This window comes from Remersonia thermophila, chromosome 2 (genome assembly GCF_042764415.1).
Source record: "Remersonia thermophila strain ATCC 22073 chromosome 2, whole genome shotgun sequence".
NCBI lineage: Eukaryota > Fungi > Ascomycota > Sordariomycetes > Sordariales > Chaetomiaceae > Remersonia > Remersonia thermophila.
In genome coordinates, this window is record NC_092218.1 from 1,513,546 (window position 1) to 1,529,199 (window position 15,654).

Below are 15,654 nucleotides of genomic sequence, written 5' to 3' on the forward strand. Positions count from 1 at the left end.
GAGGGTGGTGGGTGCGTCATCATTCATGCTTAAGAGGCCGCAGCCAGAACCAGCGCGGGGAATCACAAGCCACAAATCTTACGTAATCTCGGCTCTTCGGCCCAGCACGGCCGTTGGAGGCTTGGGGTCGGCATTGATGTGTGTGTGTCGTGCACCGATAACATGCAGCGTCTCCATTGGCGTCATTCGATTTCGCTTTGTGCGAAAAAGCGCCCGCAGCCTCGATTCTTGCTCCTGCGTGCTCTTGTGTGATCCTGCCGACGCCACCCAAATCCAATCCCACCCCCTATCCCCCCCCCCTCGACGACCCCTTTCAACCTCAAGAATGGCTTCGTTCGCCCGGTGCCTCAGGGTTGCTCGCCCTGCTGCTTTTGCCGCCGTCGCCAGGACCTCGGCCTCCCGCTCCGTCGCTGCCCGGGCCTTTTCCGTAACCGCCACCAGTGAGCGCCCAACGAGAAGCAAATGTCCAGAAAGGGCATTTGACCCCCGCAGGGTCGGATGCGGTGCTGAGCTGACGCTTGTGCTGCAGATGCGCTGAGGAAATACACCAAGGAGCACGAGTGGATCGACCTGTCGGCGGACAAGAAGACCGGCGTCGTGGGCATCAGCGAGTACGCGGCCAAGGAGCTGGGCGACATTGTCTACGTTGAGCTTCCGGAGGAGGGCAAGGAGGTGGCCGCGGGTGACGCCATTGGCGCCGTCGAGTCGGTCAAGAGCGCTGCCGATATCAACTCGCCCATCGCGTGCAAGATCACCCAGGTCAACCTCGTGCTCGAGGAGAAGCCGGGCACCATCAACCAGGTCGCTGAGGACGACTCGCATGGCGGCGGCTGGATTGCGAAGGTCCAGGTCACCGAGCAGGGCCTTGAGGATTTCGAGGCCCTGATGGACGCGGATGCGTACGCCGCGTTCACTGCCGAGGGAAACCACTAAAAGCAAAAAAAAAAAAAAAGGCGAAATGGGCTTCGAAGGTTGGAGCGGAGCATGCATATCGATCTGCCTTGTGCGGGGCTGGGCACGGAAGGATATCACATGGTCATTGCATTTTATTTTGGAGCAGTTCAACCTGGTAGATACGAGACAAGCCCCCGGAGCTGGATCACACGGGGTCACAGGAGAGGCAGCCGGTGTTTGGTTTTGCGCATCTCAATTCAACGGGGGTTCGACAGGGCCAACAACACGCATGCATGAGGTCGATGGGCCTGGCTGAACCTGGACGCCGCCAGCGGTGGTCTATGTATGTGTTCCCGCGTGATGTAGCATGGCAGAAATCGCCGTAATCGTACAAAAGTCCCTCGCGCAATCTGGCACAGGGACCGGCTGCTGCTGCTGCCGGTGCTGCCGGTGCTGTTGTCGCCGCCGTCGCCGCCTCATGCATCGCCCACCTTCAGCGCTGCCCCTGATGTCCTCCCCTGGTTAATCTCGTCGAGGATCTCCTGGGCGCCGTTCTTGGCCATCTTGAGCGCCAGCTCCCTGCCCATCGCCTCGGCCTCCGCGAGCGTCGAGACGTCGCTCGTCGCCTCATCCTCCACCGCCCTCGACCCATCCAAGCTCACCACGACCACCCGCAACCGCAGCTTCCCCTCCTCAAGCCACTCGGTCTCGACGCCGATCGGAACGCTGCAGCCGCCCTCGAGCGTCCGCATCACGCTCCTCTCGGCAAAGCAGGCCAGCATCGTCGGCGTGTCCTCGACCGCCTTGAGCAGCGCGCGCATCCTTTCGTCGCCCGCCCGGATCTCCAACCCCAGCGCCCCCTGGCCCACGGCGTGCAGCAGCCCGCCGCCGGGCGTCTTCGAGTCGAGATACTGCGCGATCCGCTCGCCATACCCCAACCTCAACAGCCCCGCCGCGGCCAGGATGATGGCGTCGTACCCCGCCTCCGCCTCCCCCTCGGCATCGCACTTGTTCAGGCGCGTCTCGATGTTGCCCCGCACGTCCTTGAACACCAGGTCGGGGTACCTCCGGCGCAGCTGCGCGGCCCTGCGCACGCTGCTGGTCCCCACGACGCTCCCCCGGGGCAGATCCGCCAAGCCCGTCCACCCCTTGGCGGCGTGCTTCTTGCTCATGACCAGCACGTCGCGCGGGTCCTCGCGCTGGGTCACGCACGCCAGCTCGCACCCGTCGGGGAGGGTCGTGGGCATGTCCTTGAGCGAGTGCACGACGACGTCGACGTCCTTGGACGCGAGGCGGGCCTCGAGCTCCGACGTCCAGAGGCCCTTGCCGAGGGCGGGCAGCGGGGTGGTCGTGTCGCGGTCGCCGGCCGTGGCCATGGCGGAGACCTCAAAGGTGAGGTTGGCGTGGGCGGCGCGGAGGGCGGCCATGACGAGATCGGTCTGGCGCAGGGCGAGGGCGGAGCGGCGCGTGCCGATGCGCACGAGGGTTTCGGCCTCCGAAGAGGGAGGGTTGGCGGGGGCGCTCATCGTGGGTGTGATGGTGTGGTGGCGATGACTAGGCTGGGGGGTGGAAGGAATAGGCGAACAAAAGGGGAGGGAAAAAAAAACGAAACGAAACGAATTGGCTTGGAGCGACTCCTGAGCTTGGGGCTTGGGGTCTGGAAGTGATGGTTTCCTACTCAAAAAGAGGTTCCATGTTGAATGTTTTCGGTAACTTGTTCGGGCCGGATAACGGCCGGGCAAGGATTTATTGGTGGAAGCGGGGGCGGGGTCAATTGGGAGGATGAAACAGCAGCCAAAAGAGAGCGGACGTTGGTCAGATGTTCTGGAACTACTATGTATTACTATATTACAGGATAAAAACCAAAAAAAAAAAAAAAAAAAAAAAAATACTACTTTACAGATCGCTACCTATGGAGTCGGTACAGCCTGAACTTTGAACGAAATACGTAACTGGCCCGGGTTACAGTCCTCAACGCGCCTATTGGCTCTCCTCCAACCCGAGATGCCCATTTCTGGAGGGGCCACACGCCAATTGGCTTCTTTCCTTGCTGTTTTTGGATGGTTTCCCACATCACAATCCTCGCTGCACACTCCTGGAGCCATTAAGCAGTCACTATTCTGAGGTAAGGGGCCGCCTAAGGATTCGCACGTCAGGTCAATGTCCACTTTAGGCCTAGGGAATCGCCTTGTCAGAAATAGGTCCCAGCCAGCGAGCTGGATGGCTCAGCGCAGCCTTTCAAAGACCACTTACAGTATCCTCGGGAGGCTTGGCTTGCGCCTCGGCCTGGCCAGACGGCTCGCTGCTGGCGCTGCTACCACCACCGGCGCTGGCTAGCATCTCCTTGGCCGTCTCCTTGGACTTGTCAATCACCTCTTGCGTCTTTTCCACGGCGGCCTCAAACTGCTGCTTCGGCGTCGTCTGCGTCATGGTCCGCACCGCCTGCTGCGCCATTGGCGACTCCCGCACCTTTCCGGGCATCTGCTGCATCGTCTGCGTCATATTGCTCGGGGTGGGTTCCGGCCGGCGGTTGGAACCGCCCCGGAGGTACATCAGGCCGGGGATGGTGACGGCGACGGCAGCTATTTGCCTGTGTGGGAGGATGGAGGTGGTTAGCCTCGGAATGTGGCATGGCAGACGCTCGGGCACGGCGCGTGGAAAACAATAGGCCTAGCTAGGGTCACGCTCACCATTGCCTCTCGCTGGACATGGCAATGCGCTCTTGCATCGTCGCGTAGCCCCTCGTGTTTAGGAAGCGGGAAGAGGCCCGAAAACGGGACCTCCAGGCACCCGCCCGAATCGTGGTCTTGAACATGGCGTAGGTAGTATCAGAGAAATTGGCTTGGATGGATTCCGGAGACGCGTTGTGCGCACGAAAGAGTCAACAGGTGGAACACGATGACGGACGATAACGACGACGACGACGACGACGACGACGACGAGGGAGTGCCTAAGCGTTCGTCGAGGAGAAGGAAGGGTGGGATCTGGAGGGTTCAGGTAGGGGGCAAAAGAAGCAGATGGACAACGAGGGGATGGGAGCTCGTCTATAAGCTGCGCTACGGATGTTCGGATGGCCGGGGAGGCAGTGACGTAAGAATGCCTCGCCGGAAGGGCTTCTCCTAACGAAGGGCCCCGAACATGTGTGTCTGGCATGGAGCCTTGGGGCTCGCGCCACAGTCAGGTGTCCACGGGCGGACAGCTTCGGGAAGCATGGGTTGCTCAGCGGTCATGAATCATCGGGTCCTATGCATCAAGATGCCGACAGCCAAGGCCAAGAGTGCGCTGTTGTCGGTGTTGCAGACCATCAAGCAGCATCCGAAACCCTTTCACATTGGCAATTGAGATCCGTTCGCCGAGTTTAGGTTGGAAGAAGGAAACTCTCATCCACTGGGAGAAGCACGGCTGCACGGTGCCCATGATGTCGACGGGTCTGGATGCTTGCTCACTTACACCGTCTTTCCACCGTACCTATCCGATAGGTAGCAAACCAACGCCGGGACGCCAAGCCATCGCAGCCGGAGTGCCCGGGGCGGGCCTGCATCCAGCCCGGTCGGGTCCCGCCCGGGGTAGGTACGTGGTAGTTAATAACTCCTGTAACTATCAACTACACAGTTCGAGTTACTGCGTATGTGGTACCTAGGGTGGGTCCGATCCCCCGCGCGCTCCAACGGGCAACCCCGCAGCCGCTAACGACAGCCTGCCTGGGAAAGCTGCCCCGCCAAAACACAGCTCCAACAAAGTCACCTCGCCGGAGGCTGCCTGATCCAATCTTCAACAACCTAAGTTGGGAGCTGAACCGACGGCCGGCCAGCAAACCTCGAGTGAAACAAGGAAAACCCTTTCCACAGCGACCGGGCCATTGGAAGCCTCGAGCTGGCTCGCTCCTAATTCTCACCAACCATCCTTCGACGAGCTGCCCCAGGGATCATCATAGGCTGCGTAGGCGAGTCCACGGCCGCCTGCTCGTCTGACGAAGCGCATCCACCTGCCCAACTCCGCGACCACCAAGGCATCTCGATTCTTCCTCGATAGCCGCAGCCGCATTGCCGACCCCCGGGAGTCGACACACCCAGTCACCATGGCGACGACGATCCCTTCCAACCCGACCCCGCAGACGGTGGTCCAGCTGCTCTCCAAGATCAACGATCCCGATCCCGACTTTCGCTTCATGGCCCTCAACGACCTTCTCACCGTCTTCCGTCTCGCAAAGAGCGATTTCCTCAGCCACGATTACAACACGGCAGCCCGCACAGTCGACCATGTCGTGCGCGCCCTCGACGACCAGAACGGCGAGGTCCAGAACCAGGCGATAAAATGGTAACGAGCACAAACGGCCATGCCCGTCCCTCCGGAAGGGCTTTGCAGAGCGCTGACAGCCGGTGCCTTTGTAGCCTCGGCCCCTTGGTCCAAAAGATCACGCCCCAATTGGTCGGCCCCATGATGGAGAAGCTGTGCAGCCTCAAGCTCAGCAACTCGGTTGACAACTCGATCCCCTCCATGTCCATCCGCGCCGTGGTGGAAGCCCTGCCCCGCCCGGTGCGCGGAGTCGCCCCGACCAAGGACGTCGCCGAGGCGTATGGGAACCTCAGCAGGGTCCTCATCCCCCGCTTCCTTGGCCGTGGCGGCGGCAAGACCCCGGCGCTCCTCGACCCCGAGAACCCGAGCTCCGATTCCGTCGACGTGCTCATCGAGATTGTCCGCTGCTTCGGGCCCATGCTCCAGTCGTTCGAGATCGAGGCGCTGCACAACGCCGTCGTCGCCATTCTCGAGAAGGACAAGGGGACCACCGTGGTCAAGAAGCGAGCCGTTGTCGCCATCTCCATGCTCGCCCATTACCTCTCTGACGACCTCCTCGCCGCCTTCGTCAAGCGGGTGGTCAGCGTTCTGAGCCAGCCCAAGGTCAAGGATACCACCCGCCGCCTCTACATCACCGTGCTGGGCTCCATGGCCCGCTCCATCCCGTACCGCTTCGGCCTGCATCTCCCGGAGCTCGCTCCCCTCGTCCTTCGCGTCCTGAGCGAAGAGGAGCTGCAGGCCCACCTGGACGAGGTCAGCGAGGGCGGCGACGCGACCCTGGAGTTCAACGAGGTCCGCGAGGCCGCCCTCGTTGCGCTCGACGCTTTCCTCGCATCGTGTCCGACCCAGATGCGCCTCTTCACCGCCGAGGCCATCGACGCCTGCATCCGGTACCTCAAGTTCGACCCCAACTATGCCATGGACGAGGACGACGAGATGGAGGACGAAGAGGAGGACGAGGACGGGTTCGAATACGACGACGAGTTCGAGGCCGCCGGCGAGTTCGACGACGACGATGACGCGAGCTGGAAGGTGCGCCGCTGCGCTGCCAAGGCCCTGTACACCGTCGTCTCCACCCGGAGCAGCGGCGACCTGCTAGACAGCGGCGTTCTCTACGCCACCGTCGCCCCGGCCCTCGTCAAGAGGTTCAACGAGCGCGAGGAGAACGTGCGCCTCGAGGTCCTGTCGGCCATGGCGCTGCTTGTGCGCAAGACCGGAGAGGGCCTGGTCCCCGCCTTCTCCCACGATGAATCCCAGGGCGACTACCTCCACCAGCAGCCCGTCAGCAGGAAGCGTCGGCGTCAGAGCAGCGTCGGCGGCGCGGCTTCGTTTGCTCTGACGTCGCCCTCCGAGGCGGGTCTCGGCTCCCCGACGGCCGAGAAGCCCCCCACGTCTGGCCCGCGCGCCGAGCTGGCCCGTCTCACCCCCGCGATCGTGAAGTCTCTGACGAAGCTGCTCAAGGGCAAGCTGATCCCCACCAAGCAAGCCTCCATCAAGCTCCTGGATGACATTGTGTGCGTCCAGAGGGGCGGTCTCGAGTCGTACTTTGATGAGATCGTCGGCCCCGTCATTGAGGCCATCAAGCCGCTCACCTCCGTGTCCACGTCTGCTTCGCTGGCTTCTGCCGGCGGAAACGCTTCGGCAACCGCCACGACCTTGAGGATCGCGGCGCTCCGCCTGACGAGCGACATATCCAAGCACCACTCATCGGCGGCGCTGCAGCCCCATCTTACCAAGATCGTTGCCGGCGTCGTCGGGGTTGCCCACGATCGCTTCTACAAGATTTCTGCCGAAGCCATCCAGACGGCCGAGGAGCTCATCAAGGCCATCACTCCGCCCCGGTCTCGTCTCACGGCCCAAAAGTACAAGACGGAACTGCACAAGCTTTATGAGGTGGTCCTGGACCGCGCGACTGTCAGCGATGCCGATGCCGAGGTCAGGCAGAAGGCCATCCACGCCCTCGGAACCCTCTTGGCCCGCACGAGCGGTTCTGAGGGGGCCGCTCTTCTGCCCGACGACAAGCGCAAGGCCGCCCTGGTTTGCGTCCTCGACAGGCTCAGGAACGAGACAACCAGGCTCGCCGCCGTCCGCGCCGTCGACACCGCAGCCGCCATGGCGGCCGACGCGGCCCAGTTCGACCCCCAGTGGGCTCGCCAGGTGGTGGTCGAGCTGGCCTCCCAGCTCCGCAAGTCGAACCGGGCGCTCAGGGGTTCGAGCATCATGGCGCTCAAGCACCTCGCTCTGTCGCCCGCCACCAAGGGCACGCTGGATGAGGCGACCGGGCAGACCGTCATCGAGGCCCTCATCCCCGTCATCAACAACAACGACGTCCAGTTGCTGGGTCCCGGCCTGCTCGTGCTGGCCCGTCTCGCCCAGGAGATGCCGCACGTGGTCATGACGCAGCAGCTCATCAGCGGCCTCTGCAAGTTGCTGCAGACCACGGTGGCTGGCTCCGTCTTGGACTCGCTGCTGGTCCTCGTCACCGAGGCCGGCCAGGCGGGCCAAGGCAAGGCTCTGATGGCTGCTTTCCTAAAGGACGTTGGCGTTTCTGGCGAGCCGTCCATCGTCGGCAAGGTCATCGGCACGCTGCTCGTCGCGAGCGGCGACTCGGCCGGCGTGACGCTGGATAGCTTCGTCAAGGAGATCGGCAACAGCTCGGGCGATCAAGCTAGAAGCAGCCTGGCGCTGGCCGTCATTGGCGAGGCCGGATTGCGGCTCGGCAGCCAGTTCCCGATCCCGCCGACGCTCTTCCTGGATCAGTTCGCCAACGAGTACGACAAGGTTTCCATCTCGGCTGCCGTGGCGCTGGGTCGTGCGGGCGCGGGCAACGTCAAGGCCTACCTGCCTGTCATTCTCGAGTCGATGAAGCAGAAGGGCGGGAAGCAGTACCTTCTCCTGCAGTCCATCAAGGAGGTGCTCCACCAGGCTGCGCTGTTGTCCATTGATATCGGGGAGTTTTCGGAGCCCATCTGGGAGCAGATCCTGGCGGCGAGCGGCACCGAGGATAACAAGGCCGTCTGCGCCGAGTGCGTGGGACGCATGGTCATCATCGATCCCAAGACGTACATGCCAAAGCTCGAGGTAAGTCGTGCTGTCAGCCACCCGCCCGGGCTACCCGCTGCCTGCTAACGCTTCCCTAGTCTCTCTTCCGCCACACCACCCCGGTGCTCCGCGCCATCGCCGTCCAGGCCCTTCGCTACACCTTGCCGGATGACAACGAGGCGTTCGACGCGGTCCTGCGCAGCTCGCTGGTCGACATGCTGAAGACGGCGCTCGCTGACCCGGAGATGGAGATTCGCCGTCATGCCATGTCGACCCTCACGTCGGCGGCGCACAACAAGCCGGAGCTGATCTTGGCGCATCTCAACCAGCTCATGCCATTCGTCATGAACGAGACGACGGTCAAGCCCGAGCTGATCCGCGAGGTGCAGATGGGGCCATTCAAGCACATCATTGATGACGGGTTGGAGGTTCGGAAGGTGCGTTTTCCCTCTCCGTGTCCACGCCATCTAAGCTGTGGCATCTTGTTGTATGCTTACAAGTGTTGTGCTGACCGCGTCTTGCAGGCCGCCTACGAGACTCTCTACGCCCTCATGGAAACCGCCTTCTCGCGCGTCAGCATCATCGACCTGTTCGACCGTATCGTGGCTGGCCTCAGCGACGACAACGACATCCGTGCGCTTTGCAACCTGATGGTCTCGAAGCTTGTCTATCTGGATCCGGATGAGACCACGCGCCGCCTCGACTCCATTGCCGAGGGCTTCCGCAAGACGCTGTCGGTCAAGCTCAAGGACAACGCCGTGAAGCAGGAGATCGAAAAGCAGGCCGAGGCGAACAAGGCGGTGCTGAGGCTGACGCTGCTTCTCGGCGAAGAGCTCAGCAAGGCCGCGGCCGCGCATGGCGGCGCCAGCGCCGCCGGAGCGGCGGCAGGCTCTGCCGTTGCGGGCGCGTCCGCGCCGGGCGGTGGCGCTGGCGGTGCCGCCGGCTCGAACCAGGTGTGGCAGAGCTATTGGGAGTGGGTGAACAGGGATTTCGCCGCGCAGCTGAAGGCGCTGAGGGACGAGAGCAAGATTGCGGCGGCGGATACGGCCTAACATGGAAGGCTGGGGGACATGAACAAGCCAGAAGTAGAGTTCTAGGTGGGAGAGGGCTATCGCTGCGGGGACATGGATGGACGTTGCGAGCGCTTGGACGGGGGGGGGGGTAAAGAGGAACGCGGTATTCTGTAGGGAAACTATAGGGAAAGCCAAACTACTCGTTATTGCTGAAGAGATCTACTATAGAGAGCTCGTGGACAGAAACTCTGATGGAACAACACGGCGGCTGATATTTCGCTGTACCGCGCGCGGCGATGTGGTAGGTGCTCATCCCATGTGTTCGGCTTGGTGGTGCCTGATCAGGCTTACCTCGAACAACCCAGAAATGTCCTGCTCGCAGACCCTCAAAGAAGCGACCAATGCATGATGCTTTCGTTGAATTAAGTATTATTATGGTCATGATATCATCTAGAGTCCGTTTGTAGAGCCCCAGAGCACGCTGTCTCGTCTTTGCAGCCCCTTGCGTGATAGTGGCATTTATCCGGCCATCACACACACACCACCGCATCTCTTTCCTCATCCCCGATGGTCTCTGTCTCTTCGTGTGTCATGATCATACGACCGTTTCATGGGGATACTTCTTGGCAAACATCCCCAGCGCCTTCATCGTGAACGTGAACTTGTAGTTGGGGTAAGAAATCATGCAGCTCTTGTTGAACACGCCCTCGATCGCCTCCTGCAGCCACTCGCCGTTGGGCTGCTGCCTTTCCATGATGAGCTTCACGCCGCGCTTGATGGGCTCAATGTCCGGGTACTCGGCCTTCATGAGGCCGATGAGCGCCCAGGCCGTCATCACCACCTGCGACCCGGACGGGTGCTCGTGGTACTCGGCCGTCTCGCAGGCCTTGTAGTGCTCCGACCATCCGCCGTCGGCGCGCTGCTTGCTGATGAGGAAGTCGCAGCCGCGCTTGGCGTGAACGCTGTTGGCGTGCGTCTCGCCGATGCTGGCGAGCGACTCGAGCGCAAACATGGTGGCGTAGGTGAAGCAGATGCCCCAGCTGCCGTACCAGCCGCCGTGGGGCTGCTGGGCCGTCTTGATCCACGAGACGGCGCGGCGGATGAAGCGGTCGATCTCGTCGGCGCGGTGGTTCGGCCAGTGCTTGCGGAAGAGGGACAGGGCGGTGACGACGGCCGTGGTGCACTCGGGGTACTCGTACTCGACCATGATGCGGCCAAAGACCTCGGCGGCGTTGAGCATTTCCATCCAGGGTCCGGCGCGGGGCGGCTCGTAGGAGGAGCAGCTGCCGTTGGGGTTTTGGTAGGTCAGGAGGGTGTCGATGGCGTCGAAGATGCGCTGGTCGTCGATGAGGGTGGGGAAGCCGGGGGTCTTCTGCAGGATGATGACCGACTTGAGGGCCTCCGAGACGCAGTCGCTGACGGCGTAGCCCTGGTCTTTGTTGCTGAAGGCCCAGCCGCCCTTGCGCTGCTGGCGGTAGCATTTGGCCTGGTCCTTGACGTTTTCGCGGATCTGCTGGTCGTCGAGGAACTCGAGGGCGCGCAGCAGCATGGGACGCCAGCGCGGGTCCTCGGTCAGGCCGGCGTCCATGATGGCCTGGATGGCGAAGGCCGTGTCCCAGCATTGCACTCCGTTGGTGCCGTTGGCGAGCATCCCTTCGTCCTTGACCCACAGGAACTCGAGCGAGCGCTCGCGGTGGCGCCGAACGGCGTACGTGTCGGGTCCGTCGCGCGCGTAGAGGCAGACGAGGTTCATGGGTCCGGACACGGTGGCCAGGTCGGCGTGGTCCGTGTTCTCGTTCTCCATCTCGATGAGCTCCATGGCCCAGGCCTCGGCCTTGTCCGCGAGGGCCTTGGTCCGGAACACGGGCTGCCAGAGGTTAACCAGGAGCCAGTTGATGGCGTTGAGCAGCCACGACTTGGGGTGGTAGTTGTCGCGAGGGTGGATGGTGTTGCGGTGGCCGGCCCAGTCGACCTTGTCGTAGTCCTCGACGTAGATTTCCTTGCGGAGGGTGCGGATGAGGTCCGTCTCCTCGGCCTGCCAGCGGCGCGACCACAGATAGCTCATGGGCAGGAAGACCATGCGGATGTGGATCCACCAGCGCCACGGGGCGAAGGGGACCCAGTCCGGCAGCAACCACAGCTCAGGAGGCACGGGGTTCACGATGTCCCAGTTGGCCAGGCCCAGAACGGCGAGCCACCACTTGGCCCAGTGCGGGCCGTGGGTGGCGCCACCGAGCTTGTGGAGGGTAGCGCGAGCCTTGACCATGACGGGGTGGTCGGCGTCGACGCCGAGGATGCGCAGGACGACGTAGTTGAGCACGGTGCCGAAGACGGAGGTTTCGCCCTCGATGTGTAGGCCCCAGCCGCCATCCTCGGGGTGCGCACGGGCGAAAAGGTAATTCTTGATCTCGGTGGCATAGTACCACGGGATGGGGGTCTTGGTCGCGTACCACGAGAAGACGATGCAGGGGAGGAGGAACATGGGACCGCCGTACTCGCAGCCCCAGTGGCCGCTGGGGAGCTGCAGCTTTTCGAAGAACTCGAGACCATTCCGGACAGCGTCGAGGGGGCTCTTGGCCTTGGGGAGATTGGGCAGGTTCTGAGGGAAGCGTGTGTCAGCCCAAGCGGTGAGGGGAGGTGGTTGGTGGTGGTGGTGGTGGTGGTGGTGGTGGTGGTGGTGTATGGGAGAAAGAACTTACCAGGGGCAGGCCGAGGAAGTACTTGTCGGCAACGCTCTGAGGCCACTCCTTGACGGCTTGGTCGTCCTCGAGGTAGACCCAAGTCTGGCGGCCATGGTCGTCACGCATGCGCCATCGCGAGTAATCCGTTTTGTCTGCCAGCTGGGGCCGCAGGCGCTTGGCGTCGTGTTCGTCGTCGGCGGCGTTGCTCAGGCGCTTGCGCGACGTGCCGTTGGTGTCGGTGGCCGTGGCCGCGGCCGTGGACGTCGTGGTCTTCTTCCGGGCCATGGTGGCTGTCAACGCTGCACGTTGTTGTTGGCGGAAAGTTGGCAGAGCCCGACGGTTCCAGGGGCAGACCACTGGCGTTGGCGGTGGGGCAGCTTTTGTACCTGGCCGGTCTGGTCGGTGTGCACTTCATTGGTCAATGGCAGGTTATCAAGTGGTCGGATCCGAACGCTTGCAGGCGGAAAGGACCCGGCCCGCCGGCTGCCAAGACCCGGCAATCGGGCCCCTTCCGCACCCTGTGAGCTGGCACGCGCAAGGCAGAATCGGGAAGGGACGATCAGCGGGCTGCTTCCATGCCGGTGAACATCCAGGCTGAAAGCTCGAGTCGATGTGAGGTTGCCTTGCTACGTGGTGTCCGTCTCTCTCTCTCTCTCTCTCTCTCTCTCCCTGTTGAACCAAGCCTGTCCATCCTACCTGTCGTTTCCACGACCCCCAGCTCTCCCGACGTTGAGGGGTGCTTATTCATGACCATTGCCGAATCGGGAACTATGTTTGGCTTCAAGGCTCGTACATCTTATTGCCACGGGCGTGGACGCTGTCAGCGCTGTCTGTCTTCAAAGTGCCATGTCGGAGGACCGCTGCCTCGGTTTTGTTCCCATCCCCTCTGCCCCGCCGAGCGAAGCCCTCGCCCGTATAGAACAACTTCTTGAGTCGACCCTGGACGCCATGGCGCATGGACAGGAACTCGTCATACCCTACCGCGTACGGCCGCAGAGCCGGACTTCTCTCGTATCCTCACCTTCAGCCACACGCGGGATCGATGGCCTGCGATTTCCCGGTCGCACAACGCTGGAAGCCGAGAGGTTCGGTAGGGAACACCGACCTAGATCGGCCTCCGCATTGTGCACACACTTACATGGTAGATACCACGCAGAGGCGTTGTTTTGCATCATCACAATGTCCCACGAAGCTCTCCTCTCCGGAAATCTCATTACCAAAAGGTAGAACTGCCTTTCTGGAAGTTCATGGCCGTAGCTGACGCTCGGCAGGAACATCTTTTATCAAAATCCCGACCTGTTCAAATCCCAGAGTGTTGTAGACGACATGGTGGACAATCTGGCCTATACCCTTGGCATCGGGAGGGAAGATTTGAACATTGTGCGTGCTTGTCCTCTATCTGCTTTTGATCGCCTAAACATATGGACTCATCGTTGGCAGGTCGCCGCAGCCAAGGGTTTGGTATGTGGTCCGTTCGATCTGGTTCTCCGCGGTGGCTCCATCAAGCCTTGTGATACGCCGGGGGACTCTGTAAGTATTAGATCTTCCTCTTGATTCGGAGGACCTGCTTGGCTGACACTCATAGGGGCTCCTGGTTCCGCCTCTGGCATCATTGCAGGGAATCAACTTCCGCGACACCCGGTGGTTGCTGGTAATTGAAAAGGAGGTCTGTGCCACATGTTGCTCTTCAGCATGTCGGGAAGCTCACCCCAACAGGCAACATTCCGCACGCTGGCTGCTTCGCGCTACGCTGTCCACTCTCAAGCTGGGCCTGGCATTCTCTTGACGGTATGGAGGATACCCGTGAGCTCTCCATCTTGCCATGGAGCTGATCGACTCTCCGCAGGCCAAAGGTTTCCCCGATCTGGCCACAAGACGCTTTCTTTCCGTCTTGGCCACCATCAAGCCGGACTTGAGCATGTTTGCCTTGGTAGACTTCGACCCTTATGGGGTAGCCATCCTGCGGACATATACATACGGGAGCCAGCGACTTGACCACGAAGAGAACTCCACGGTTCCACAGTTGCGTTGGCTTGGGATTCTGTCAGACGATCTTCTGCAGAACCAAAGCTCGCATCAGGGGGGTTCGCAGGGTCAGAGCTCACATCCTTCTGGGCAGGAACCGCAGTTCTGCCCTGGTGATGGTGGGATCTCCCTCGTGTATCAACATGGGACTTTCCAAGCTAACTTAACAACTCAGTTTTACGGAGTGAGAGGCCCGCTAAGAAAGTCAAGATCAACCACTCACAAAACCCATGTGACTCGATCCTGCCCCTCACACAGCAAGATAGGAAAAGGGCCGTCGGACTGTTGAGAGACATAACATCCAACAGCGAACGAACGGACGATGACGTTCGTCAGCTAGGAGGGTTGCAGCAGATGCTGATGCTCAATGTCAAAGCTGAGATCCAAGCTGTAGACCACTATGGCGACATGGCCGCCTGGCTGGACAGGAAGTTGACGGAACATATCAAGGCCTAGGTATGCAGGGTCGTCCAATCTCCAGCCACGTGGCTCTACACGATGTTCCATGGAGTGTAAATGCTTCATCTTGTTTTCAGAGTTCATCATCCAGGCTCCTCGAGGGTGCTTCGTCCAAGTCAGGTCTTGTTGGCTTCGAGTTCTAGGAAACCAAGCCATCGACCATAGGAGGCACAGTGCGCGATTATTTGCACTGTTTGGGCCACAACTTGCAGGATTTGGAGAAATTTTGGCCACTTACTAACAACCTACATCACAAGCTCACGAGCCTCAGTTACAGGACCCCGCCCCTCACTCACATTTGCCAAACTTGATTTGTTTTTCTTTGCCATTTTTGGACTGTGTTTATTGGTTTGTCTGCCTTCCGAGACTTACATCACCTTGCCGCCCCGTTCTCAAAAACCCCACCCTAGAGATAAAATGGCGCCGCAACTGAGCGAAGACGAAATCGACGACCTGCTGTACGCAGCTCGCACCGGCGACAATGAAGAGCTGTCCAGGCTTCTCTCTGAGCTGGCCGGCCGGGAAAAGACCACCCCGGCCGACATCCTGACACACGCCCGTGACGAGGGCAAATCGACCTGCCTGCACATGGCGACGGGCAATGGGCATGTGGGTGAGTGAGCTCATGAGCCTTCTCTCACACGAAAACCAAACTTTGCCTACACAGCCCGGATTCTTTTTCATCCTCCTGAATCCAACTGACCAATCCCTCCCCCTTTCAAAAGATACCATCAACCTCCTCCTCTCCCACTTCTCCACCGCTCCCGCGTCCCAAAAACAGGCCTTTGTCGACGCCCCCAACGAGTACGGCAACACGGGCCTGCACTGGGCCGCGCTGGGTGGCCACCTGGCGGCCGTGCGCCTGCTGGTCGAGCAGGGCGGGGCGTCCGTTGCGTTGGCCAACGACAAGAACTACGTCCCGCTCGACCTGGCGAGCTTTGGCGACAAGGTCGAGGTGGTCGACTACTTTTTGAAGAGGTGCGAGGGGATGGAGGCGGAGAACGCCTCGGGGAGCGCTGGCGAAGGCGGCGGGCTGGACAAGGCCGTAGAGGGGGTGGAGCTGGACAATGGCGATGCGGAGGAGGTGAACGGGGAGGAGGGCGAAGGGGAGGGCAAGGGCAAGGGGAAGGAAAAGGAGAAGGAGGGAGGGTCATCATGAATGAGCTCACGACCGGGATGACAAAGAAACCCAAAAGAAAAAAAAGGAAGCAAATTTCTTTTGCGCGTCTGTTTGTTAGATTTCC

At 61.1% G+C, this 15,654-nt stretch overlaps 7 protein-coding genes across 7 annotated transcripts; 4 read left to right on the forward strand and 3 right to left on the reverse strand.

Moving 5' to 3' along the window:
• Positions 1–325: 325 nt before the first annotated feature.
• Positions 326–933, forward strand: VTJ83DRAFT_1866 (uncharacterized protein; the record flags this gene model as incomplete). Its single annotated transcript, XM_071008072.1, has 2 exons — positions 326–440; positions 530–933. The coding sequence occupies 2 exons, from the start codon at positions 326–328 to the stop codon at positions 931–933; spliced, it is 519 nt and encodes a 172-aa protein (XP_070868406.1).
• Positions 934–1,370: 437 nt separating this feature from the next.
• Positions 1,371–2,420, reverse strand: VTJ83DRAFT_1867 (uncharacterized protein; the record flags this gene model as incomplete). The annotated part of the gene is made up of 1 exon (XM_071008073.1): positions 1,371–2,420. One exon carries the CDS (start codon positions 2,418–2,420, stop codon positions 1,371–1,373), a length of 1,050 nt encoding a protein of 349 aa, XP_070868407.1.
• Positions 2,421–3,063: 643 nt separating this feature from the next.
• VTJ83DRAFT_1868 (uncharacterized protein) lies at positions 3,064–3,709 on the reverse strand (the record flags this gene model as incomplete). The annotated part of the gene is made up of 3 exons (XM_071008074.1): positions 3,064–3,069; positions 3,148–3,484; positions 3,585–3,709. 3 exons carry the CDS (start codon positions 3,707–3,709, stop codon positions 3,064–3,066), a joined length of 468 nt encoding a protein of 155 aa, XP_070868408.1.
• Positions 3,710–4,972: 1,263 nt separating this feature from the next.
• Positions 4,973–9,284, forward strand: VTJ83DRAFT_1869 (uncharacterized protein; the record flags this gene model as incomplete). Its single annotated transcript, XM_071008075.1, has 4 exons — positions 4,973–5,211; positions 5,286–8,271; positions 8,331–8,669; positions 8,757–9,284. 4 exons carry the CDS (start codon positions 4,973–4,975, stop codon positions 9,282–9,284), a joined length of 4,092 nt encoding a protein of 1,363 aa, XP_070868409.1.
• A 556-nt stretch (positions 9,285–9,840) lies between these two features.
• Positions 9,841–12,211, reverse strand: VTJ83DRAFT_1870 (uncharacterized protein; the record flags this gene model as incomplete). Its single annotated transcript, XM_071008077.1, has 2 exons — positions 9,841–11,844; positions 11,945–12,211. 2 exons carry the CDS (start codon positions 12,209–12,211, stop codon positions 9,841–9,843), a joined length of 2,271 nt encoding a protein of 756 aa, XP_070868410.1.
• A 561-nt stretch (positions 12,212–12,772) lies between these two features.
• VTJ83DRAFT_1871 (uncharacterized protein) lies at positions 12,773–14,407 on the forward strand (the record flags this gene model as incomplete). Its single annotated transcript, XM_071008078.1, has 8 exons — positions 12,773–13,016; positions 13,083–13,149; positions 13,198–13,306; positions 13,367–13,456; positions 13,512–13,592; positions 13,643–13,714; positions 13,773–14,070; positions 14,127–14,407. The coding sequence occupies 8 exons, from the start codon at positions 12,773–12,775 to the stop codon at positions 14,405–14,407; spliced, it is 1,242 nt and encodes a 413-aa protein (XP_070868411.1).
• A 420-nt stretch (positions 14,408–14,827) lies between these two features.
• On the forward strand, positions 14,828–15,569 carry VTJ83DRAFT_1872 (uncharacterized protein; the record flags this gene model as incomplete). The annotated part of the gene is made up of 2 exons (XM_071008079.1): positions 14,828–15,023; positions 15,136–15,569. The coding sequence occupies 2 exons, from the start codon at positions 14,828–14,830 to the stop codon at positions 15,567–15,569; spliced, it is 630 nt and encodes a 209-aa protein (XP_070868412.1).
• Between the last annotated feature and the right edge of the window lie 85 nt (positions 15,570–15,654).